The sequence below is a fragment of the Mirounga leonina genome, unplaced genomic scaffold, assembly GCF_011800145.1.
Source record: "Mirounga leonina isolate KUSES-001 unplaced genomic scaffold, KU_Mleo_1.0 Mir_151, whole genome shotgun sequence".
Taxonomy (NCBI): Eukaryota; Metazoa; Chordata; class Mammalia; order Carnivora; family Phocidae; genus Mirounga; species Mirounga leonina.
The window spans coordinates 10,869,169-10,896,443 of NW_023270377.1; the positions used below are offsets into that span (position 1 = coordinate 10,869,169).

At 35.4% G+C, this 27,275-nt stretch overlaps 1 protein-coding gene across 14 annotated transcripts in view; it reads right to left on the minus strand.

Annotated features, from left to right (window-relative positions):
- Positions 1-27,275, minus strand: part of AGFG1 (ArfGAP with FG repeats 1) — a 74,876-nt gene that overhangs the window by 15,653 nt on the left and 31,948 nt on the right. For 8 of the 14 annotated variants that reach the window (XM_035006959.1, XM_035006958.1, XM_035006947.1 and 5 more), the window contains exons 3-8: positions 15,497-15,612; positions 11,868-12,030; positions 10,681-10,834; positions 2,940-3,059; positions 2,218-2,289; positions 657-866 (exon numbers count right to left, since the gene is read on the minus strand). In XM_035006959.1, the coding sequence (XP_034862850.1) occupies positions 657-866; positions 2,218-2,289; positions 2,940-3,059; positions 10,681-10,834; positions 11,868-12,030; positions 15,497-15,612 (835 nt within the window). The remainder of the gene's footprint in view (positions 1-656; positions 867-2,217; positions 2,290-2,939; positions 3,060-10,680; positions 10,835-11,867; positions 12,031-15,496; positions 15,613-27,275) is intronic. The other 6 variants (XM_035006952.1, XM_035006955.1, XM_035006956.1 and 3 more) reach the window with 2 other exon arrangements.

A 27,275-nucleotide genomic window follows, 5' to 3' on the forward strand; every position in this document is an offset into this window, starting at 1 on the left:
GAGGAGACATTTACACAGCACTTATCATGTGCCAGGCACTGTTCTAAATGACTGAGATACAATAACACGTATGAGGTTCAATGCTATTACTACCCTCATTCTGGAGCTGAGAAAGCACAGTCAGAGATCAGGATGCAGACTCCAGTCCAAAAGCAGACCTCTGCTGTTCTCAACCACACTATGCATTTTTAGAGGCAAAATACTGGAGCTTAAGATCAAAACCAGGTATAAAAATACACTGTAAAAATAATGGGTTTGTTTTTTTTTTAAATACCAACATAGTAATAGTAAAAATAGTTCAAAACGAATATATTACAAAAACCACCATATAACCCTCCAATCAGCACTATTAATAGGATATGTTGGCCCTCTATGGCCTTCCAACAGTGAAGCATGCTTTCTAAGACAAAATTCAATTTTGTCAATTACTTTCTTTTAAAATTAGAAGTCTACAAATAGTTTCTAGGCCTTCCAAAAGGCCTATTATTGGATTATTTCACATTCAAAATATGGGAAATAGTCATGAACCTTTAGTATAGAGAAAATTTCTTCACAACTATGAAAAGCATAATGACCTTAAATTGTAATAAATGCAACCAAATCTAGAGGACTGTTTAATATACAAATTTGTATTTATTTTGTTTAAAGCTTAATACCTTGCCCAGCACTGAAGATATTGTCTAAATTAGCAAGTGCTGCATATTTGTCTGTAGTCTGTAGACCAGCTTTGTTCGTTGAAACTTTACTAATAGCTGATGCTGTTTGATGACTCTGGGAAGTATTGAAGGTTCCAAAATCAGCACTGGAGGATTTGGGGAAGTTATCAAAATGAGCAAAATTAGCATTTACTGATCCAGCACTTCCACCTGTAACAGAATAAACAAAACACTTGAAATTTCTAGACTTCTCCTAAAATCCTTTGATAGATTATATGATTTCTTTCTTAATTAAGTGTTCTATAAGCAATTCTACTGGCAAAAGGCATTTAATTTTAATCATCTACACAGGACTTTTTATAATTTAAGAAACTACATTTCCAAAGGCCCTGGCAACATGTAGGGTAACAAGTTACTATGTGTAATTATCTACCCTCAAGTAAAGACTATAATTCACAGAAGAGTAACTCCTTGCTACCGGGTTTGAGACTCAGTTATTTTATAAACTATTCAGCTATCTATATACTATCACCTTTTACTAGTTCTCCCTAAATGGACTCCATAAGCAAAACGCAAAGTATACTATAAGCTCTTGTAGCTCCAAAAGAGACAGGGTTGAAACAAATCCCAGGGTAGAGATTTAAAACGTTTAAGATGTACTATTTTGAGCCACAATATCTTAAAAAGTGGTCTTTGAGCTTTAGGCTTATTTTACTTAAAGAGCTAATATTTAATTCCACATAATAATTTAATGTACATATAATATCATGATTGTCCTCAGTAAAACCATGCCCTATTATATAGTTTAAGGAATAAAAATTATAGTACACAATGTATAATCTAAATATCATACCAATTTTTTAATTTATAGATCACAATTCACCTAATGGTCACTAATTCTGCTAAGATTTTAAAGACTGTTCTATACTCTAGAAACTTCCCTGAAGTACCATCAAAAGACTAAAGCCAGACTATTTCTTTCTATGCTTTGATGCTACACTGTTGGCATTAGCTCTTTACACCCACATATTAGTTTCAGCAATCAAAATAGTATATACATATACCTATATATTAAATGATAGCAAAGCACAATTACAGATATTTTAAAAAACAGAAAGATACAGCCCTATTTTAAAAAAGAGAACACAAACACTTTACCATCAACTAGTATTACAGACATTGTAAAATTTATACTGATAAAATTTCTTTCAGGAATTAAACTCCAGTTGTTTTCAATCAAAACTAAGTAAGGTGTGTTGGTATTTAACATTGTGATCTGTTACAAGTAGCTGGCGAACAAAATACGTAATACTAAGCTTTCAAAATTTGTATGATGAAATCTGCTTCAAATTATTAAAAACTAAATTATTAAATCAACTCTTTTATTGTATACCACTGTGTTCTCTAAATCTGAGTTTAGTAATAGTGAAGAGAGAATAAAAGTGAGAATTTCAGAATGATTATCATTAAGAGATGAGTAATATTCTATAATTGAAAAATCCATGAAACAACATAAAACGTACAAATTAGTAAAAGATGCCTACTTGACAACAGAACTTACTGTTGGAAGCCTCGAGAGGAAAAGCTGAAGTAAATTCACCAAAACTGCAGCTAGATGAAAGCATTCTAAATGCTGGACAGCCAGAAATTATGTAAATGATGGAATTTAAAGAAGAAAAAAAAAGAAAATTGAAAGAAAAGTCTTTAAGACAATACACAGAGTTAAAAGTTGAAAGAAAAATAATCAGATCTAAAGGAGGGTTCAATGAGATTCTGAAAACAATACAGTTTATGGGAGAGTACTCAATGCTTAAAGACCGATTCCTGCACAGAAAACTATTTCCAGTCCGATTAGAGTGACTGTTCAATGATCTCCTTTTGACTACCAGTATTTATCTTCTCAAGCTTGCTGCCCTGAAAATTACTTTTATTTGTATGGAAGCGATCCTTTATTCAATGTACTCTGTGAATTTAACAAATTTTTAGCACTGTAATGCTCCTGTGCGTAAAGAAATTTAAGGAAGATTCATACGCAGGAAAAGGAAGAGAATAGACACTGTGAATTAGACAACACACCACAAAGTTAAAAAACAAACAAACAAACAAAAAAACCAGATGAACATAGAAAAAAAGATTTCAGGTTTCCCCAGAGCTTTATAAGGATAGAACTATTTGAAAATCAAATAATTATAGAATTTAAGTTTAGGATAATTTTTCAAACTACATCTAGAGAGTTTTGTGTTTCAAAGTAAACATTAAAGCATAATGCTGGAGAAGCTCTACCTGTAGTTTGGGGCTGAAAAGGAGAGTGACTCGCTGTGGGGAAACCTCCAAAATTACTCGAACCACTAGACTGTCCAAATGCATCAAAGTTTGCAAAATCTGCATTTGCAGAATTCTGAGCTGTAAATGGTAAGGAACAATATATGTTAATGAATATGAAAATTATAAATGAAAAATATGACAAATGAAATTTTATGAAAAGTTTCTGTCTCACAACTCACTTTAAAGAGAATTCATTTAGAAATCAAATCTTAAATCCTACCAGTGTTTATTTAACCCAGTTTCAAGCAATTCATTGAAAAGTATCCAAAATTTCCCCCAAAACACTTTGTATAACGATAAATGTGTACACAATACCCTTTGAATAACCTCAGGAATAGTACAGTAAAAGTGATTCTATTAAAGGACACTCTAAGAGCATTAAATACATGAGTTACAGTAAAGCAAACAGAGATGTAGGATATAGATTACATTCTGGAAAATTCAGATTTAAAATGGTAGTAAGTGATTCATCAGCTATGTGAATCTAAAATAATGATACAAAGAAGGTTAAATATTCTTTTTGGCTTTTTTCTAAGTTTACAACTATTTTACACCATGGCATATAAAGATGAAAAAATTGAATGTTTAACAACAACATGATTGTCAAATAAATCAAAGATATCCACATTCTGTTTAGAAGCCTGCCATTCTTCACACATACTAAAATTTGAGAAATGATGAAAACAGTAAAATTTATAACATTAGTGTACTTCAGACTCAGTGAAAAAGACCAACTGCTTTTTTCCCCACAGATCATCAACATAAGAGCAAATTTTTAGGCTTCTCTAAACTTAAAATATGTAGCTAAGTAAAATAATTCAGAAGACTTTTTTTTAAAGGCTAAAACGGATGCTGAATAAACTTTTTATAGAGAATATGATGAGAAGTGGTTGGTATGCAGGAAAGGGAATGCTAAGTGGGAAGAATGAAAAGCATGCCCAAAAGATAAAGGTTAAATGCCATCAACATAGTAAAAGTCAGCCACTTTAAATCCTTTGCAGGCAATTTCACTTCAAGTAAGTTTTCATAAAGGAATAATCTTGTAAATGAATATGGCTACATCTAACAACTAAACAACATATGTGTTTTATAGTAATAATGAAAAAAATTTAAAAACTCAAATGGCCAGTAATGAGGGATCACTTAAATATATTATGAAACATCATACAAAGAAATATAAGGCAGCCATTTAAAAAAAAAACATATAGAATACGTAGTCCTATTCAAAAATGCTTATGACAAAGTAAATAAGATAAACAGGTTAATAAATTCCAAATACATTTTCATTTGCCAATTTTGTTAGCGTGGTATCACGGGCACAGAAAATCTGCATTTTCGTTAACAAAAGTAGTGAGTTTTCAGATTGGTATCATTTTCTCCTTTGCTTAAGTTTACTAGGCTTTTGCAATAAATATGTATTCTAATTTAGACAAACCAAAAAAAGTTACTAAACAAGAAATTTTCTACTAACAAAGTAAATTATTATTCTAGGAAGATAATCAGGAAAACTTATAGCATTTTATGTAATTACTCTTTTGTGTCTATCTGAAAGGGTATGACTGCAGCAGGGGGAAATGCACCTAAAGTAGACCTCCTTTTACTAGACACCTCCTTTACTAGACACACTTCCCTTCCTACGTCCTCACATCCAGCACTTCTGAGAGGTGGAAATGCTGTGCTATATATACATATCACTGCTCATACTTTGTTCTTGAAAACCTTTTTAAAACACATTTGTCCAAGCTCTCAAACATTACACAGAGGTATCTAAATTAAAAGGCTGCTTATCATGTAACAAAATAAATTTTGTATTTTCTGGACACTCTGAAATCTTTTGTTATTATTTCTAATTAACATAATAAGATTCAATTTATCAGCTGAGATTTTACTTTCCCAAAAATAAACACAATGAAAGATATACTAATAAATAATTAAAGGATCAATATATTGAAAAATATTTTGAAAGAAATATCGACACAAGTTTAAATAATAAATATAAGTTTAAACCCAGTTACCATTTAGTATAATCAAATAAGTTTGTGAAAAGGGAATCCAAAATAATCAGAGAATTCCATCCTAACATGAAAACTGTACAGTCTTGGACAAGTCCCTCAATTGCTCAGGCTCCACCAGTTTTTTCACTAGCAAAACAAAAGGATTCACTAAATGACCTGTACTTGCAAATCCAGGAGTATGACTCTATAACTTGTAAGACAACAGGAATAAATTTTTAAGAACTGTGGAATACTAGGCCCAGAAGAGGAAAATTCTACTAAAAGACAAAAGAAGTCGAATATTTAACATATAGATAATATAACCTACAACCAAAAGAATAAAAGAATATGGTATAGGAAGTTCTCAAATTTAGAGTGGGTTATATTACAAAAGACAAGTTCCAAGTTTCCTGAACAATTTACCTCTACATCTGTGAATAAATGAAATGCATCTATACATTGGAGAAAAAGGAATTAGGTCCCTAAGCTGGTTTATCACTTATAACCTCGAATATACGTGAATACGTAGTCTATAATAACACATACTCTATATTTAACTTACATTTAGACCATTATAGGGAAAATATATATTTTAACATGTTTCAAACATCATCAGGAAACAAATCAGTTCAACGACCCATTTTGTTAGTCAAGTCTATTTTATCACATTTGTAAACACTGGTGTTTTCCAACTGGAGCACCAAACACGTTAATCAAGTATCTATTCATTATAGCAAAGCAGGACTTTGTAATACTTCTTTCGCAGTTTTTATATGGAGACATTGTACCTACTCAGTGTCTTCAACAAATGGTTATAGTAACTTTTAAAATTGATAAGTACTGTCGAATGACATTTTAGAAACCACAATTCTAGAAATTAAACACTAATAAATTCAATAACAAAAATTACTAATCTGTAACCTCAAGCGATCTCTGTACAAAGAAATATAAACTGAACAGAATGTAACAAAACAGTAAAGATGCTTTTTAAATATAATCTTATCTCAAAAAGCACAAAGAAGTAATCTCAGTTTAAGAATTTAAGGCACTAAAGTTAATGAGCCTAAATCTGAGAATTGTCTTTCCTCTCCAGTGAGATAGGGTACTTATGAGAAAGGAAGATAAACGTAGAGACCAGAGACAGAAACTGACTGCCTTCATCAAATTCAGCTGAATTTGTTTCACCTACGTATTTAAATTCTTTTTCATCAACCCCAACACTTAGAACACCGCACATTAAATAAACAAGCTTTCTTGCTTCTCTTAAAATCAGTGTTAATCTGGTAGTCCTGAGGCTGTATATCCATGTGTCAACAGGGGATTAGAACATCCCCCTTTGCATGTGGTTCCTTCCACAATGCATTATATTACTCACTTGTGTTAACTGGGTGGCAAGACAATGAAGTTTAACATCCATCCCTAGTACAAGGTGTGACAAAAATCAATGACAGTTTATAGTTCATAGGTTTGTGATAGGTTTACTACCAACCAAGCAAAGTTAACTATTAAATTCTGTAGGTTAATTATGTTTCTAACTGAGTAAGTACTTCTGTAGAAGATGACTTTTCCTGAACACAGCAATAATCCCACCACTGATACACATCCTCACATACCACGTCAGCCAGGATGTTCAGAGGAAGGGTGAAGACGTCTGGCTTTTAAGCCATTAAACTATCTGGAAACATAACAGGTTTCCCTATAAAATAATGCTAACTAGATTGGCATATCTGAGTAATTATCATTTGCTATTAAAAGTTCCGTCATATCAATCTGTACACGAGAAAATTTTCACCTTAAAAGGTTTTTTAAGAGGTGCCTGGGCAATTCAGTTGGTTGGGCGTCCAACTCTTAGGTTTTGGCTCAGGTCATGATCTCCTGGGAGACTCTGCTTGAGGATGCTCTCCCTGCCCCCCTCCACCTGCTGCATGCACGCTCGCTCACATGCCCTCTCTCTCTCTCTAATAAACAAATCTTAAAAAAAAAAAAAAAAAAAAACCTTAAAAAAAAAACACATGAAAATTTCAGGGTGCCAACTCAGCTATCAATGACTTTATATTTGTGGGCCATACATGGAAAAATAAAAGATTCGGGGTTCTTATAAAGGCTAGGGAAAAAGAGAATGGAAAAAGAGGAAATAAATGAATAATTTTATTAGCTTCTTCTTGTAGCATGTGTATATATTTTATTCTGGAATCAAATGGAGTTTTTTTTTTTTTAAAAAAAAGGTGATTTGAGTGTGCATCTGTAAATAAGAACTTTAGGCTAAAAAACTACTCCTCTTAGGCAACCTGACCCAACTGACATGGTTATTAAACTATATCCTCACAGACCCATCTTTCCTACAATTTCTATCACATGTGGAAAAGAGACAAAATAGTTAAGATCTACTATCTTCTAACAATCTGATAAAATTACAGGTTTCATTTCTTTCCTTTTTTCTTTAACATATTCTACAATTAAAAAATGGCTATTATTTTCAAAGAGCATTTTAAAGGAGTTACTGATGCTATGAGTAAAATCATGCTACCAAGCAGCTTGTAGAGCTGCAATGACCTGTGTAACTATTTCTGGTTAACAAGGCTACCTGTAAGAATATAGCATTAATTCCCTGAATGGTGAATATTCACAAATTGCATTTAAAGACAAAAACATAAGGGAAACATGAAATAAGTTGCAAATTTACAAAAGAGCTTGGTAGTTATCAGTCACTTCAAATTATGTATCAGTAAGTGTAAAACTGAGATAAATGCAAACTATTCATGAATTACAGAAGGCTTACTCTATATTCTTTGATTCTTCAACTCCTTTTGCCAGCATTCAAAAGCAACAGGGGGCAACAGAGAGCTGGGGCTCCTCTTTGGTCACAGGAGACTGGCTACCCATCTGGAGGGTGAAGGGGAAAAAGTCTCTCCTGGTTTCCTGGGCTTTTCGCTGCATAGCTAACACAGAAGGGAAACCTATCACAGCCCCAACATCTTAAGCTTCCTGACCTCTTACCCTTCTCAGTACAATCTTTGCTGAAAAAGAGATCCTCTTCATTCTAGGATCCCTTTCTAAAGCAAACACACACACAAACATATGTAAGTTACACCATAATTTCCTTCTGTAGCAGGCCGTTAGAAAATCCTTTCATTAATATTTATTTTTTTCTCATTAATATTTAAAAGAAAAAGTTCCTTTAATGCTTGCTAGAAAGAAATGTGGCTGAAGAGCAGCTTTTCCATAATTTTTCGAACTATCTTAAACAGTACATTTTGGATGTGTATGTTTGTGTGTGTGTGTGTGTGTGTGTGTATGTTACACTTTATACCATTATTATCCAACTATATAAGCCAGGTCATCAAATGAAAAAGACGAACAGCATCACAATCTCACAGGTGAGTAAAAGAAGGTAAAATTAGTTCTAAAATACAAATAGGAAATCAATTCTGTAAGTGCTAGTTTCTGCTATGCTCACAAAATAGTGAAATACAAGTTTTAGAAAGATAGTTGTGAATTTTTCCTGATTATATAATTAAAGTTATGGAAATCAGTGACAAACAATAAAAAACATTAGCTAATACCCCATACAGTCATGCAAAAATATAAAGCAAAGTTTCAAATAATCAAATAAAAGGGCTACAAAATGACTAAATCAATTCTTAATTTTAGTGCTCCACATTCGGTTTGATGCTTACTCAACCATTCACAAATGCAGACAGGTAAATTTTCTGTTACATGCACATCAAAGCTTACTGGCATCCAAAAGATTATTTCATACATATCTCTGATACATACAATGTAGGCTTTCAGACCGTTTACATCAGACCTTCTTTTTCTTTTTTTTTTTAATTTTTATTATGCTATGTTAATCACCATACATTACATCGTTAGTTTTTGATGTAGTGTTCCATGATTCATTGCTTGCGTATAACACCCAGTGCTCCAGGCAGTATGTGCTCTCTTTAATACCCATCACTAGGCTAACCCATCCCCCCACCCCGCTCCCCTCTAGAACACTCAGTTTGTTTCTCAGAGTCCATAGTCTCTCATGGTTCGTCTCCCCCTCTGATTTTCCCCCCTTCATTTTTCCCTTCCTACTATCTTCTTTTTTTTTTTAACATATAATGTATTATTTGTTTCAGACCTTATTAAAAAAAGTAGAAGGAAGCATAAAGAAACAACTCTAAAGACTGACTCCATTCTGACTCCAAAGCCTATTTCTTCTCACCACATTATGCCATTTCACTGCCCATTATCATTATTTACTATTACAATTAGAAAGGCACAAATGACTTCATCTATACTTTAATAATCAATTTTTAAATATTACTTAGGTAACTGCAAGTTTTATATTCATTTACAAAACAAAACTCCATAATTTCTAATTTCTGGTGGTGAAGTACATTTAACTCTTTGTAACAAACATGATAAGTCTGGGAATAAAAAAAGAAGTCCTATCTTTTACAGCCAACCTGAAGATACTGCTACTCTAAAGATGGGATAATATGAACATCAATAAAGATAATAATGACAACAGATTTGAGATGTAGCAAATGTTAAATCTATGAATCCATAATGATATGAAACAAAAAACAGATCATTAAAATATGGTGAGGTTTCAACTCATTCTGATATGTGACTGGTCAGAATCAGTCATATATTAACTTTCCTATACAAATTATACCATTGGATAACCGAAGATTTTTGAAGAAATATTTCAGCTCATAAATGAAGGAATGATAAATTTAGAATATCAACATTTTGCATAATGGACCCAGGCATGGAGCATCAACAGCTCACATTACAAAAACAGAAACCATCAATAATACGTGCCTCTTAAACTGTAAGTAGCAGGTTTGCACCCCGCCAAAAGAATCACCTGTAACAGATCATATATCTAGAACCAACTATCAATGTATAGAGAATACAAAGAGAGGAACCTGTTAAGGGACCCCACAGTGGTACAATCAATAAATTCAGAGTAAAATCAACTACATACTCTACAGGACAAATAACCTGATTTCTTCAACAAATAACAGAGGAGAAAATAGAGATGGAGGAAGAACCCACAGACTATGTGATGTATCTCCCAAGTGCAGTGTGTACACCTTATTTGAATAAACTGTGTGTGTTTGTCTGAACTGGAATGGAAAATCTGAATAGTGACTAATTAATAATAATAATTATAATTATAACAATAATTATTGTTATAATTATAATTATTATTATTATTAGGGAATGATAACACTACTGTGGTTATGTTTAACAAAGTTCTTCTGTTTTACAGATACATATAAAATATTTAGGGATAAACAAATATATCTAAAATTGCTTCAAAATAATTAAGAGGAGCAATGTTAAGGAATAGAATGACAAATGAAACCAGATTAGGCATAAGCAATGAGTACACAACGGTTCTATTATCTGGTCACTTCTGAATATTTGCAATTTTCCATATTAAAAGGGTGAAAAAATACATTAAAAAGTCTTTCCCCATTCTTCTTTGGAAAGAGGTCATGTCAGTATCTGACATTAAGTATATAATCTCTTCTGTGATTAAAAAAGCACCAGGGTTACATGGCTACATATTACACGTCAACAGCTATGAGGGCCCACCCCTCAATAGAACACATTTACTGATATTTAAGCTTTAAAAAGAATGGACGTTTCTCAGTGCTATATATATGCATCTGGCAAAAAGCTGTTGGGAAAAACACACGTACCTGCGTGACTGTTGAAATGTGCAAAGTTAGCAAAATTGGCTGTAGCTGTTGACTGAGGTGCTGGAGCAGCAAAGATGTCTGAGCCAAGATCACTTAAAAGGTCAAACTGCTTCTTTTCCTGCTGCTGCCCTTGAGAGCGACCTACAACTGGAGACTATAAACCACATATTAACTATAAAGAGCTTCTGGTCAGATGTGCTACATTTTCTAATACTATTTCCAATTCACCAAGTTTAAAACATAGTTTTAAAGATTACATAATCTTTTATTTGTACTTTTGAATACTTTGCGATTTTTTGAAAAGCACAAATTTTCAACATCTATTTCCAAATTATCTCTCAATTCTAAGTACAAAGGCAAAGGCAAAAAAATACTGTATTACAACAGTTGTTACACCTTCTAACACAAGGCAGACTTACTGCTAAGAGAGCAAAGGTAAGACTTTCACAAAACACATCCTTTATATGATGGGAAGAGTACAACATACTGACTTAACCCTTCTCTTTATTTTTGACTCAAACCTCTTGTGAAAACTGAGTAATTTTATCCAGATGCCCGAGTGCGCATTATTAAAAAGGGTAGGCTTTCATTCAAGGAGTACTCTGCCTCAGAACCATTCTTGTGTAGGGCAGACGTTGTAAAGCCAGACAGGAAAAAATCTGTCACAGCTCAGTCAATTGTAATAAAGTGCAGAAACACTAACTTTTTTACCAAGTTATGAAAAGACTTCAATCTGTTTAGTTTTTTAAAATGAGGTATGTAATGCAAAGCCACCTGTATTTCGATGATAAACATGCTTCACAACCAGGCAGGGAGAAAATTCTACTGCTTAAGAAATTCCTTCTTGTAAAAGTCCATCACAGAGACTATACTGCTCTAACTCTGATGGTCCCCCTACAGTCAGGTTTTACTACATGTAAGTTGTATGACAGCTAGCTATTAACGACATTCCTGCATACCTTTACAAACCTGTGGAGCATTCAAAGAAACTAATCCGCATAGCAGAAGAGAACAAAAATACGCACCTCCCAACCACTTAACCAAGGCTCTTGGAATGTATTATCAACCCTCAGGACAGAATGCTGTTGGCATATGGGTTTATGCTACTGTCTTAAAGAACTGTCAAATTCACGATGCTCACTATGCTCCTGAAGCGGAAGCCTCTACAAAGCCTCCAGACCACTCACCTGACTAGGTGTGCCCTTGTTTAAGTGCAGTGCTGGTGCTGCATCTCCTAAGAGAGACTTCAGTGGTTTGACCTCCGGTGTGCTGCTTGTGCTGCTGGCAGAGGACCCCGAAATAGATGCATGAACTGACGCCACCACTTTGGCTTGTTCTGGAGGGACGTACCTAGAACACGAAAAATTAGGCAGGCAGTTACCTAAGAAAAACGCAGGGAATACTATGCTTAAAAATGATAAACTTAAAAAAAAGATAAACTTAATCCTCCCTTTTTTACGAGTCTATTTCAGCATTAATCTTACTTCAAAACCCTCTTGGAATTGATAGCTTAAGACTGCACTTTATTGAAAGACTCAGAAAGGCTAATAAAGACTAAGCACAAAACTTGTTTCGATTATTTACTTACAATTTTTCTAAGAAAATAAATAACTTTTTTTTTTTTTTTAGCAAAAGAGGACCTATAGTTAGGCATCATGATGAACAGTTAAAACTCTAATTTTTTAAAAACTGAACTATCATAAGATCATAAATAACATTTGGGAAGAGAGTGGAAGAGTGGGAAAATATTTATTATATTACAGTTAACAGTCTAAAATATAAAAGTCCATTACAAATCTAGGAGAATAAGATCAACAATGCAATTTTTAAATAAGCGGAAACAATTCACAAATGGAGACATAGAAATGAAAACACTTGTAACCTCATAAAAATGCAAATTAAAATTTCACATTTACTCCAAGCAAAATTTTATAAATTTTGTTATTTCCTACTAAAATATTATAAATAGATACGCTCTGTGTCCCAGAAGTACAACTTCCAGAAACTTCTCCTTTGGGATTAATTGGATAAGTAACACAGATACATGTGCATGCATGTTATCACAGCTCTCTTTATAATTTCAAAAAACTAGCTACATATCAAACATTCATCAGGAGAAAAATACTTAAAGGGGTTATGTTAACATTTGTGTAATAGAATGCTACACAGCTACTCTTGTTCTAACACGGAAAGATGTCCCTAAGACTACAGGTCTTTCAGGTTTGATCTCAGTCATGTAAGTACAAGATTTACAGGAGGACGAGAGTAAAGAAAGGAAAGAGAGGCAGTAAGAACATAATGCCCAAACACTGCCAATGCTAATCTCTAGGGCTGGGATCACGCGAGAGCTTTGGTTCTCTTTCTAGGTTTTGTCCCACTCTACCCTTCTCTCCACCCCCACCCCCCATATCACATGGGGGAGTAGGAAAACACAGTGGTTAAGAGCACCTATATATTCTAGAGACAGAGTTCAAATCCCAGCTCTACCACTCAATAGCTATGAAACTTAGGGCAAACTACTTCACCCTTTGTGCCTCCAATTTTTCATCTATAAAATGGAGATATAGTTGCTAGGAGGTGTAACTGAGTTAACATTTGTAAATACTTAGAACAGTTCCTGGTATAGGTATATTAGCTACTGTTAGCTCCTATCAAATTATAGAATAATGACAAACAATACACTGCTTTCCCAGTAAATGGAACAGATGTGATATGAAAATGGAAACAGGAAGTTATGCTTTCCCATAATCTGGTGTATTCACTGAGGATATCAAGTTTTATCAAAGGATAAAACCAGATAATACTATTTGGTTCAAAATACTCATCTGACTAAAAGTAAAGAAGCTAGGCTTGTGTAGCACAAAAGTGAGTTTGAAAACTGATCTAACAATTTCAAAACCCCTTCAGATCTAACACAACAATAACCTCAAGGTGTTAAGTACAGTGAGGATTTTTAGGGAGACTGCATTTAGATAGTGCTTATGTCATGTTAAAAACCCACTGCACTGCTCTCTCATTACATGTCCCAGGGATGCAGAAGTGTGAGTTTAAAATGCACAGGGCCTGGCCCACCTGACTGTGGGTCACTCCCTCTAGGTGCCCACCGTTCAAGTATGTATTTGTATTATTCTTGTCATTACTACCCAGTTTCTCAGGAAGTAACATGAATTATAATTATTTGAGATTTACAGTTATTTGGGTTATAGTCTGAATTACTAATTTTATAATTACCATCATAAATGCAAGAAGGGAATCAATGGTTTTAAATCTATTAAGTCTTACTCATGCACCCTTTTCTTTTGCTAGTTGAAAAATAAACCATCTGAAATCCCACCTAAATTCTATTCAAACTAACTTTCTGAGCTGGTAAAACTGTTGGGAAAATCAAAATTAGGCTATAGCTATGCAAGGAGAAAGGTCTAACTATAGGATACAAGATCTTGGAAATTAAGAGTTGAAATGAAAGAAGGACAATTTTACACTCCATTTTAAGAGAATCATTTATGCCACCATGTTTTTACTATTACTCCACCCTGAAAGATTTTCTTCTTTCTTCAACTAAAATTTTACTAGTATGGGAGTGCCTGGGTGGCTCACTCCGTTAAGCGCCCAACTTCAGCTCAGGTCATGATCCCGGAGTCCCGGGATCAAGCCCTGCATCAGACTCCCTGCTCAGAGTGGAATCTGCTTCTCCCTCTGCCCCTCGCCCGGCTCTCATGCTCTCTCTCACTCTCTCTCAAATAAATAAATAAAATCTTTTAAAATTGTACTAGTATGTTTTTACCTCCCTTCATACTGAACGCATCTAGTGCCGCTGAATGTAGCCCCTGGCTGTGACTAATCTTGCCTTGCAAAAAGTAGTCTCTTCTAGAAAACAGTAAGAATCCAAAGTTCGCAGAGCACACATATCAAAGCCACTTCTTTCTACTGTGCTCACTGAATAAAAATAGAGATATGTCACCCATGAACCATAGCAAGTACTCCCTCAGGATGCCCAGGGTTAAAATACAGCTCCTCGGGAAAACAAGAAACCATTTACTTCCTCCTTATCTATTCCCCCCGTTTGTGACTCTCTCCTTAATTTTCTTAACCCCCCAAGAAGGAAATATACACCACTGAATAAAGTCTTAGTAAACTGAATTAAACTGTGTTCATATAGCTAAAAGTGACGACTCCAGAGTAACTGAATATAGTTTTATAGACGTATTTCCTGCTCTGCTTTTTAAAGGGCTTTACTAGCTATATGTCCAACCTGTTTTAACTTCTTTTTAAAAATTAACATCTGATGGATTTAGTCAGGGGAGCATAAACGTTCCCTTCTTAACCAGGTAGTAAAATGATTTCTTGGGTGAGAAGTGAGGATATTTCGATCAAAGACTTACTGCAAAATGCAATTAAGTGGATGGATTACTACACAAGAGCTTTAGCATAGTGCTTAGTATATAAAAGATGCCAAATACTTGCTAAACGAATGACGACTTTAAGAAAGAGGCTGTATAAAACTACAATGTCTTGAGAAGCTAATAGGACTACAGAAGGCTTAGAAGGAAGGATCCCTAACTTTCCAAAAAAGGGTAGGAGGCCTGGGATTAAGGAACAAGCTGCTGCTAAATACAGGTGACTTAAGCAGAAGTCAAGGCTTTTAGAAACCAAATCCAATAAAATGCCAGAATATAACGAGGATCTATCTACCTACATACCTATTTCCTTATTTCCTATCTACCTATTTCCTTCCTTCCTTCCTTTTCAGATTAACCTTACCCATAATTAATGTGAGTTTGGGAGCCTTTGCTCTAAATACAAACTATTCACTCACCATCTTTTCTTTTCATACTTTTCTTGTAGGAACTCTTTCACTTTTTGTGGATCCCTGAAGTCTGGAATTGCTGAAGATCTATCATCAAATAATCCTAGCCAAATCTGTTTACAGACCTTTGGAAAGAATTAAAAAAACAAAAGTGTTAATTTCAACATCTTAACTTAATGAAATTTTAAGGGAAAATTAGGATTCTTTCAAAAAGCTAACCTACTTAATACCACTCCTTTCAATGAGAATATTTACCACAAAGAAAAATGAAGAAGCAACGAATGAAGTAAATTTTATATATCCAGTCTGCAATAAAATCTTAGCAACAGTATTATAAAAAGTAACACCTCACAGGGAAACAATTAATGAAATGGGATTTGAGGGGATTTGGGACTTTTTGGTCTTGAAAAGGACCATAAACTGTAAGCCCTGAACTAAGTCGTATACTTTTATAAACCTCAGTTCCTTCACCCATAAAACAGAGGAATTAGACCAACAGCAATTTCATGGATCTTTGACAGATTTAAAAATCAACCAAAAAAGCGGCGCCTGGCTGGTTTTAGTCAGTAGAGCATGTGGTTCTTTCTTTTAAAAAAAGATTTATCTATTTACTTATTTGAAAAAGAGAAAGCGCGCACACTTGTGCATGAACGGGGGGGGGGGGGGGGGCGGCAGCAGAGGGAGAGGGAGAAAAGAGTCTTAAGCAGACTCTGCATTGAGCATGGAGCCAGAAACAAGGCTCAATCTCAGGACCCTGAGATCATGACATGAGCCAAAACCAAAAGTCAGACGCTTAACCAACTACGCCACCCAGGTGCCTCTAGAGCATATGACTCTTGATCTCAGGGTCATGAGTTAAAGCCCCATGTTGGATGCAGAGATTAATTAAAAAAATAAAAAATAAAAAGTACTAGAATCATAAATAAGTATAATAACAGTAACAAAAATACAAGGCAGATACAACTCTAGCTTTATAATCACCTCCTATGCTTTCTTACCCCTAATGGCTAAAAAGTAAGAATCTAAGATATTTTAACTTTTTAGAAAAATTACAGAAATGAAATGATGCAGAACTCAGAACACAAAGAGCAGAGAAATATAAAGAAAAAACTGATAAGGTGGACTTCAAAATTTACAACTCTTGCTCTTCAAAAAAACTTAAAAGAAAAAATGAAAAGGCAAGCCACCAACTGATAAAAAGTACTGGCAAAATGTGTTAAGAACCTAAAAGAACGTGAATCCAAAACACATTTAAAAGTTTCTAAAACTCAACTATAAAAAACTTGTAAAAGTGGGCAGAGAAGTTGAACAGACACTTCACTAAAGACATACACATCACAAACAAGCAGCCCCAAATCACCAGTCACGCAGAAAATAAAAACGACACCAAGACTCCACTACAAAGAAACCCATAGATACCACTAAATGGCTAAAAATAAAAAGATTAACCATATCATGTGTTGGTAACAATGTGGAACAACTGGAACTCTCAAAAATGTTAAAATGGTACAATCACTTTGGAAGACTGTTGACGATTTCTTAAAAGTTAAATATATACCTACCAGATGACCCAGCCATCCCACTTCTAAGTATTTACCCAACAAAAATAAAAAACACATGTCACACTCAGATTTGTATACAATGTTCACAGCAGCTTTACAGATAATAACTCCAAAGTGGAAACAACCCAAAACGTTCATCAACAGGTTGAATGGATCTATTTTGGGAGTATCCAAGTAGGATACTATTCAGCAATTACAAGGAATAAATCATTGATACAGGCAACTACATGAATAAACCTCAAGATAATTATGCTGACTGAGAAGCCAGACCCCCCTCTAAAGTACATACTGTATATGATTCCATTCATTTATATTTTAGAAAATATAAACGTATCTATAATGACAGAAAGCAGATCAGCAGATACATTACAAATAGCCACAAAAAAACTCTTCGGGATAATGAAAATGTATGTTGTCTTGTCACTATAGTGATGGTTTCACATATATAAAAATTCATCAAAATTGTATAGTTTAAATAAGCACGTTATTGTAATTAATTATTCTTCAGTAAAGCTATAAGAAACTAGTCCACAAGTTTCCAAAATTATATTGTTTTAAAAAATAACCAATTATTACACTGTGAAAAGAACAGTATCTAGCTTCAAAAAGCCCGACAAAGATTTGAGGAATCAGGATGAAGAGCAGCAGCCACCTCTCAATCTTACCCTGCTCCCTGAAGTGGGGAAGGGACAAAGAGGAACCAGAAAAAGGACTCACGCCTCTCCTCTATCTGGACCCCAAGCATGTTTCAGGACAACTCTTCCTGTGGTTCCCTCCTACTCCAGGCGCAGTACAGACACTATACCATCAGTAAGGCAGCAGAGCTGACACGCTTAAGTTCTAGGCTAAGGCACAATCTCATTATAAAAATTTTCAGTGGCAAAGCCCAAGAAGCGCAGACACCCAGAAATGGTGATGCAACTTACTGCCCGAAATACTATCAACCCTGTAGAGGGCCAGTTTCTCCAAAAACTATTTAACAATTTAAAAGGAACCACATGGGACTCTCCTTAGTCAGAAACCTGACTAATGATTCTCCAAAAATGTAATTTTTGAAAGATGCTGTGGCTTTACAATTACGTTTATAAAGGGGGGATTAGAAGTTTCTAATTCTTCTATCTTAAAAATTCCCAAATGAGAAAACAAGAGACATGGTAATCATTTGCCCAAGGCCAAAGAATTATTAACTGTAACTGACACAATTAGTTCAGGACACTTTATGACATTTAGTCTTTACATTCCAAAAATCCCCATTAACTACCATATACAATTTTTTAAACAACGAATAGTGAATAAATAACAAATACACAAATAAAAAGAAGATGGGCTGAAGAGAGATCACTAAATTACTGTCTTGGCACTCATCATGGTGATATAAAGCAAAGATGATGTACGTGATGGTAAACTGTATAGACAGCTGGCCTTAGCAGCCTGTAGGCCCTGCCACTCAAAATTCTGAACTGGTGCAGTGCTGCTCTGGCTCGCTGACTGGAAAAACCATTAAAACTGGCTGCTCTGGTCCACTACAAATTCATGCTATCTCACTATCAAAGCCCCTTGATATTGGTCAGTTCTTATTTCTGACTATGTTACCCCACAATAACTATTTTCTATATTGCTCAAAATCCTGAGTGAATTACTAATAGAGCAAGCAGTACTGAGGCCTGTGGTCATGAGTATTAAAATGCAACCAGGCATAAAAGTTGTATGTTTCCCTCCAGCCTCATCGGGTTATTTAGGTACAAAGTAGTCAAGTGTTGGCTTTAATCAAGGTAAAATACAACAGAAGTTAAAAAGGAGTGGTTATAACAGACCATGGAATCTAAAGTGAGAAAAACAACGATACGATGAGGATGATGGACAACAAAGAAGGTTAGGTTCAGGCTGTAATAAAGTTGCTGGGAGCTAGAAATTAGAGGGAATGAGCTGGGAAGAAAGAAGTGGGGGTGCTCAGAGAACAGGATGTATGAACCTGAACTCTGAGAAGTGATTCAGTTACTGATAAATAAAAAGTCTAAAATAAGATGCAAGATTACAGGAGGTTAAGAGGTCAAGGAATTGAGGCGGCCAAATTATCTATTATTATGATAATCATGTGCTTTATCCATGCAGATACTGAGATTGGGAGAAATGATTAACACTAGTAGAAAAAAGACATTATGTAAGGAGCTAAAATCTATAATGAATGAGGGGCCTCACAGGTATGACTGCAACAAGAAGCCACAGCAGTTGATAAAATCTACTTGCACAAGAAACATGCGGCTGGGGCCCCAGAAACACCACTGGGGAGCAAGAATGAGACTGAAAAGCCAACACCTGAAAGAGCTGCACTCATGATGTAATTAGTTTTGATAATCTCTTTGAGGGAGGTGGATAATCAGTTCTAATTATAGAATAATGTGATGGCTAGGGTAGTTCAGAGCCTAGACTAGGGAATCAGACAGCCTGAATTTGAATTCCAACTCGGTTTAGTAATAGAATCTGCTTCACAGGGATGGTGGAAGGGTTAAATGAGTTAATAGGAGTTTTCTTCTCTGGAACAGGCATATATGTGAACTTTAACTAGTATTAGTTATTATCACTTTCAGAGGTGGGTTATGGAATAGTAAAGTGAGCAAGGGCTGGGAAGTAGAGGTCTCCTCAAGGACCACAGGAAACTATGAGTCTCCCTTCTTTCCTGGTACAGACAGAATCAAAGTTGTCTTGATAATCTCCCTCCTCCAAACTTATTTTTTTTTTTTAACATTTTATTTATCTGACAGAGACAGACACAGGGAGAGAGGAACACAAGCAGGGGGAGTGGGTGAGGGAGAAGCAGACCTCCCGCTGAGCAGGGAGCCCCATGCAGGACTCAATCCCAGAACCCTGAGATCATGACCTGAGCTGAAGGCAGACACTGAGCCACCCAGGCACCCCTTCTCCTCCAAACTTCTATAGCACTTTGTACCTCTCACATGAGATTCATTACCAACTGCCTCATATTCAAATTACTGCACGCGTCTCGTGTACTTCTGAATTCCCCACAATGCTTAAAAAGATGGGTTGTGCCATAGTGTGTGTTCAATAAACATAACAATAATGCTCAAAACCACACATCATTTATTTTAAAATAAAATTACATATCAGCCAACAGAATAAACCCATGAAATTGTCAGGATAATTTTCTCCTTATTCTAGTGCTAATCCACTTTAGAATTGCAATCATAATAGTCACTGACAGAACCTAAAATATTTTAAAGCGTATTTATCAGTCAGGGTTGCCACAGAAAACAGGTGGCATACTCAATTTGGGAAATTTGAAAAAAGTTTAATAGACTATTTACAAAGCACAGAGGCTGTAAGGAAATCACATGAGTATAGTTCCCTGCATTAGTAAGAGCAGGGCCCAACCCTACCCACTGGCAGTGAAGGGAGGAAGAGAGGAAGATGTCAGTAACCTTAAAAGGAAGAGGGCTACTTAATAGGAGTTTGACCTTCAATGGAAGGATGCAAAAAGGATACAAGAAATCTCACAGGGAAGAAGAAAGTAAGTATTTTAACCTCTCCCTCTTTCCTCTCTTTGATCTGCTGACAATGTTACCCATCAGCTAAAACCAACTGGAAGCCAGGAATCAAGAAAGCCCATCTGTGTATCCAGATAAGCCAGCTGCCTGGAGCCAGGGCAGGGTAAAGACCAGAGCTAGAAAGGCAGATGGAAGCTCTCCAGCACAACACCCAAACCAAGATAATAAATATATGCAGTGCAAGCAATTTAGCAAACTAAATTACGGACACCAGAGATAGGAAACATCCATACTAATTCTCAATTACTCCTATAAAAAAGGAAGGGTAAGAAAACAGTGCTGCACCAGGCTTGAGAAGGAAAATAGCTAAGGGCAGAGATTACAGCTTTATGATCCCCTCATGGGACAGCAAAACAGAGCAGAAATCTGTGTGAGAGGCAATTTACCTTTATTCTGACAAACTCTTATTTTCACAAAGAGGATGCAAAGAATAAACATTGTGACTAGCCTGTTTGCAACCTCTAGGTAAAAGATAAAAAATAAGGAAAGGACAGAAAGATGCTCTGGAATTAGAAAATCTTTTTTCATTAATCCAATCTATATACATCCAACTAGACTTTGTCTTTTCACTCCTTAGTGGAGAGATGGAGGATTATTGACTCCATGTAAGATATAATTACAGCATTTGATAATATTGCCCATAAAATACAGAAACAAGTCATAAGAGACTTAAAGAAATGAAAAATTCACGAACAAGTAACTAATATCCACTCTAAGAACACAGAAAAACTGAACAGAAATAAATATTAACAAACAGGAAATCCCATTAGAAGCTCTCAAGAGAGATACCATGTATCATCAATATATTATTTTACCCTAAAAAGAAGAAAAATCAGTTTTTTGCCTTAATTTGCCCTAAAAATCCAAAATCAGAAAAATATCGCGAATACATGTCATGACTCAAGTTAAATACTGGAAAAATAAGTACATTATTAACATTTCCTATACCCATCCAACCTACATTAGCATGACTATGCTAGTATTTCTAGACTGGAAGGTATTTCTCCATGATAGCCTATCTAAAGGATATATATTAATTAATAATACTTAGAGAAACAAAGACACTATTCATAAGACTTACACAAGAGAAAGAGTTCTCCATGTATATATCTTTTTAGGAATATATGGTATATTCCATCTTAAAGTTTGGTTTTAAAAAATGTGAAAGAATTAGAACATATGCAACTGATTCACTGAAGAGGCACTCACAAACTTTATGTGCAGATAACTAAGAGACCAGAGCCTGGTGAACCAGACACATAAATGGATATGTGAGGGAACAAGACTTATATCAAATCCAATTTATTTAATCTTAGGTTTTTCTTTTTTTAATTTAAGCACAAACTACCTTATAATGGCTACCTTAACATAAAAATAAATTCTTCACCAATTTAGACTCCAAAGGAGCCAACCTCTGATTAACTCTACAGACTCCTCTTCTATCCTCACTCTTCCTAGCCACACAGGCCTCCTCAGAAAGTCTTCCCTGAACATACAATCCAAAGGGGGCAACATCCCCCACACCAAACCTCATATATACATTACTACAACATATTACTTACTTTCACCCCCTTTGTCTCACAGCTTCTAAATGTAAATTTCATGAGGCAGGAACCTTCTCTCTGAATCACCACTATTTGTATTTTCAGTGCCTGACACATAGGAGACACGAAATAAATAACCTAGTGCATGAGTGAAAGCAACTTCCTATCAGCACTGAAGTATATGCGCTGCAGAAATTATGTTTTCCCTTTGTTCCACCTAAAATATACATGCTGACCTAGAACATTTAGCTTACCAACTTACTCATGCAGAAGTAATAAATTCACTGATCCAAATGCTCATTCTATATAGACCAGAGGTTAGCAAATTAAACCTCACAGGCTAAATCTGGCCTATGGTCTGTGTTAGGCAGCTACAGTTTCATTGGAACACAGCCACGTGCACTTGTTTATCTACTGTCTATGCTGCTTTGTTGGGTAGCTACAACAGAGACCATATGGTCCACAAAACCTAATATGTACTATCTGACCCCTTACAGAAAAGATCTGCCAACCCCGACTTAACCTGCAAGTACGGACTTACTAGCATACCATCCCAGCATCCAAAAATAGTAACAATTTAAATAGGATAACAAATAAAAGCCTATTTTAGAGGCAGATCTTATACTGTGCATGGGGAGTAACAGATGAAACTAAAATGAAAGAAGCCTTTCCTTGGAGGGAGAACTTTCCAAGAATGAGGACTATCTAAGGGCCAATTTATTCCCTAGAGAATAAAGGAGAAAAAGTACCAGAGTAAGTTTCACGTGAGGATTAACAGGTATTTAACACTTGTTTTCTAAGTAACTGATGAGTATAAAGAATAGAAAAAAGCAGGAAATATTTAGAACACTAGAAAGAAATTAAACGCAATGGAAACCGCAGCAAAACTTACTTACAAATACCTATGTCTGTGAAGGAGACCAGCTTTAATTCAGAAATCTACCATGGCCACTTAGTAAAAGGCAGTACACAATACACAGCACATTCCCACGGCCGATTTCATTTAAAACCTCTAATGTCAGATAGTGTTTCAGACAGGTTTCGAAGAACAAAAACCCAGCCACAACACTGTGTTCAGATAAAACAAGTTCACAGGAAGCATATAGCAAAACTTCAAGAAAACATAAACCTTACGGGAACATGTAAAGAGAAAGCCATCTGGGACTAGGTAGTCTGAGTATCTGTTTCCAAAGCCCCTCTCCACACCTGTCCCACCAAACAGTTTATCACCTCTGATTCTCACAGTATCTCTATAAAGTCACTGCTCTTATCTTAGTACATGATTTTCTTTCCTGTTTACTTGTTAAGACTGCACATGGCCCAAGTACATACTGTCTTTTTGGTTTAAGTGAGTCATCATTTGAATCTAGCCTCTGTGAACCTCAATTCAATTTCTTAAAAGAAGGAGGATCTGATTAGTCACTGGCCCCCAGGGTTAGCTGTCCATTCCCGGTCCAATAAACTGTGTGTTTGTGTCTTTATTCTGTGGTTTTCCCAAGACAGGGAGAGGGCGTCTTCCCCCTTTCTTCCATCAGCAAGGAGCATGAGCATGGTAAGGACTCCCCAACCCAAAATACATGTTGATTCATGAATGTGCTTTGCAAATTACAGAAAGCTTTATAAATGTAAAATTTACTACTTTAGTGAAGTCACATTAGTGTGGAGAAAGATTATCAACTGCCCCGCTTTCTCAAACTAAGATGACATATGTAAATTACCCTGTATGGCTGTATGGGTAACGAAAACAATTGGTCTTTTAATTTTGTACGCTATGTCTTTAAAAAGCTTCCTGGTTTTAGCTAGTTAAATTTATCAATATTTACTTTGTGATTTTTCCATTGCTTTTAGTATATAAAGTCCTTACACATTTATATGTTAAACAGTCAGCTATATTTTCTATTAATTTTTATGGTAATCGCTTGTGGTTTTTTTTGTCTACCCCAAGCGTATATAACCTTAAACACTACAATTTAGTCTGTTTCTTAGCCACAAAATTTGTTTTACAGAAAAGTTGCAAGTGTAGTAGAAAAGAACTCCCATATACCCCTTACCCAAAGTCTCTAATGTTAACATTTACTTTACCATTTTCTCTTGAGACAAAATTTTTTCTGAACCATTTAGATATGAACCTTCTCTTCCTAAATGTGTATCTCCGAAAAACAGGGACATTCTTTTATATAACCATAAGCAAAATTATGAAAATCAGGAAATAAACATTTTCTTTTATTATTATCTAATCCACAGACTAGCCAATTATCTTTTTTTTTAATTTATTTATTAGAGAGAGAGAGAGTGAGAGAGCGCGCCCAAGAGGGGGTAGGGTTAGAGGGAGAAGCAGACTCCCCGCCGAGCAGGGAGCCCGATGTGGGACTCGATCCCCGGACTCCGGGATCATGACCTGAGCCGAAGGCAGTCACTTAACCAACTGAGCCACCCAGGCGCCCCAGCCAATTATCTTAATAATGTCCTTTATAGCAAAAGAAAAACGATCACCTGGCACAGAATCCATAACCGTCTTCTTGCCTTTAATCTGGAACAGTTCCTTCGTGAATAGTTCCTTCATGTGTCCTTGACATCTTTGAAGAGTACAGCTAGTTATTTTGTAGTATGTTCCTTTATTTTGGTTTTCTCAAAATAAAATTTTTGTCATGCATGTAAACCGTGCTGTATCCTTCTCAGTGCATTATATCAGGAGACACATGATGTCAACTTGTCCCATTCCTGGGTGATGTTAAGTGACATATGCCAGATTTCTCCACAATAAAGTCACAATTTTTCCCTTTGGGATTAAAAAATATCTTGTAGGGAGACACTCTGAGACATTTTCTATATTTTTATTGTTTTTGTGCTTTTAAATTGTAACTTTAAATACTTCTGGAGACGCCTGGGTGGCTCAGTCGGTTAAGCACCTGCCTTCAGCTCAGGTCATGATCCCAGGGTCCCAGGATCGAGTCCCAAGTCCTGCATCGGGCTCCTTGCTCAGCAGGGAGCCTGCTTCTCCCTGCCGCTCCCCCTCCTTGTGCTCTCTCTCTGACAAATAAATAAAATCTTTAAAAAAAAATTTTAAATTAAAAATAAAATACTTCTAAAATTTATTTTGGTATACTATGTCAGTTAACATTGACTTTCCCTTTACTGAATAACCAATTCCTTCCACACTGAACTGCTGAAATTCATTTATTTTATGAAAACTTCATATACCTAATACATATAAAGATTACAGCGTATCTCAGGATCTAGTCTACAGATCTGTGCCTATTCTAGTTTCAGACTATTGTAGTTGCCACACATTTATATTGCAAATTATTGCCTATAAACACAGATATATTTAGTATTTGAGTAGAGAAAATCTTATTTCCTCTTTGGTTTACAATTTCTTCCTAGTTAATTTTACTTCTTCGTTTTTTTGGATGAAGTTCAGAATCACCATCTAAAAAAGAACAAAATTCACACCAGTGTTTTGGTTCCAATCATTCTACACTTAATTTGTGAACCTCTTAAAGCACAGCATTCTCATTTCCAAAGACAGTTATGAATCCTATATGCAAAACTGCCAAGAAGGAAAAATTAACCAAAGGTTTTAGTTTCTCTCTCTCCACAGAGAGTTTTCAATTTTTACATTTTCCAGAATGTAACTAATAACAGGGAGCAAAGGAGCAGAATGGGCAAGTTAACCTAATCATATTTCCTTTAGAACTGAATATTAAGAACAGTTTTATTTGTCATGATATGAAAAGAACTGTTCGTGGATTATCAATGGCTTAAAGATAGCATCAATACCAGCGAACCACCGCTAACAAGAACATTACTCATTCAATGTTTAACTCAATCTATAAGGTTCAATGATAATAACTGATTTGTACTGACATTTCTATTGTCTGGTTGGCCTGGTGACTAAAGGCATGCATTTGCCAGACAGCTGACTGAAGCTGGGAATGTAGTCTTTGGCTGAGGAATAGAGAGACTAACTGGCCCAAATGCAAAACAAGCCTCTGAAGTAAACCTGATTTGTACCATATTCTAGGTAAATTAATTATCTGGAGAAGAAACATTTCGTTTTCTTTGAACATTTGCGAATACATGGCTGACTCACAGGTTAATAAAAAAGAAAAAAAAAAAAAAGGAGAAGGAATATTCAGGCAAAGCTCTTCTAAGCAGACATGAGGGTTGCAGAAGAGTTGAGTTTTAAGTAGGTTTCCAAAACAGATTATTTCCATGTCCAAAGGGGAGAATTTGAGCATCAATTGGAATAACTGTAACAGACTGAAACACATCAAATAATTTCACAACGATATTTAAAAAAAAAACACACACCTAGTTGGTCACTGTTGGAAGATGCTATGGAGCTAACTCATTTTGGAAACAGTTAAACATGGAGAACCATAAATAGCTTTATGTGCACTATACCTGATATGTATGAGAAGCAGTTTTGATGTACTTAAAAAAGAATAATAAAAGTATTGTATGTTAATGTAAATGACTTTTATTTATGAAAATAGCTATATTTTCTAAAACTAAAAACGTTAGTGAAAAAAGTGGCACTGTTTTACATCTTTTTTTTTTTTTAATGTTTTATTTATTTATTCATGAGAGTCAGAGAGAGAGACAGAGAAAGGCAGCGGCAGAGGGAGAAGCAGGCTCCCCACCTAGCAGGGAGCCCGATGCGGGACTCAATCCCAGGACCCCAGGATCGTGACCTGAGCCGAAGGCAGATGCTTAACCATCTGAGCCACCCAGGGGCCCCTGTTTTACATCTTTGCAAATTTCATTAATACCAGATTGAACAGTAGACAGCTGATTTCTCATCTGCTTCTGCATCTTTATGTTACATAGCTTCTGGAAAACTCTCCTGTATACTCATGAGAATGAAAGTAAAAATAGCAAATCAAGTCTTCATTATTAAAAATTTTTGACTTTACAGAATCCCTGAAAAGGTCTCAAGGATCCCCAACAGGTCCCCAGACTGCACTTGGAAAACTGCTAAGTTAGAAATCACCACTTTGAGCCCAAATATTTAACTGTTTTCAAAATGAGTTAATGGATGTAGGAAGAGAGAACTGCAATAAGAGCTGCTAACATACCCCCCCAACAATGTCTACCATGCACGAACACACCACCC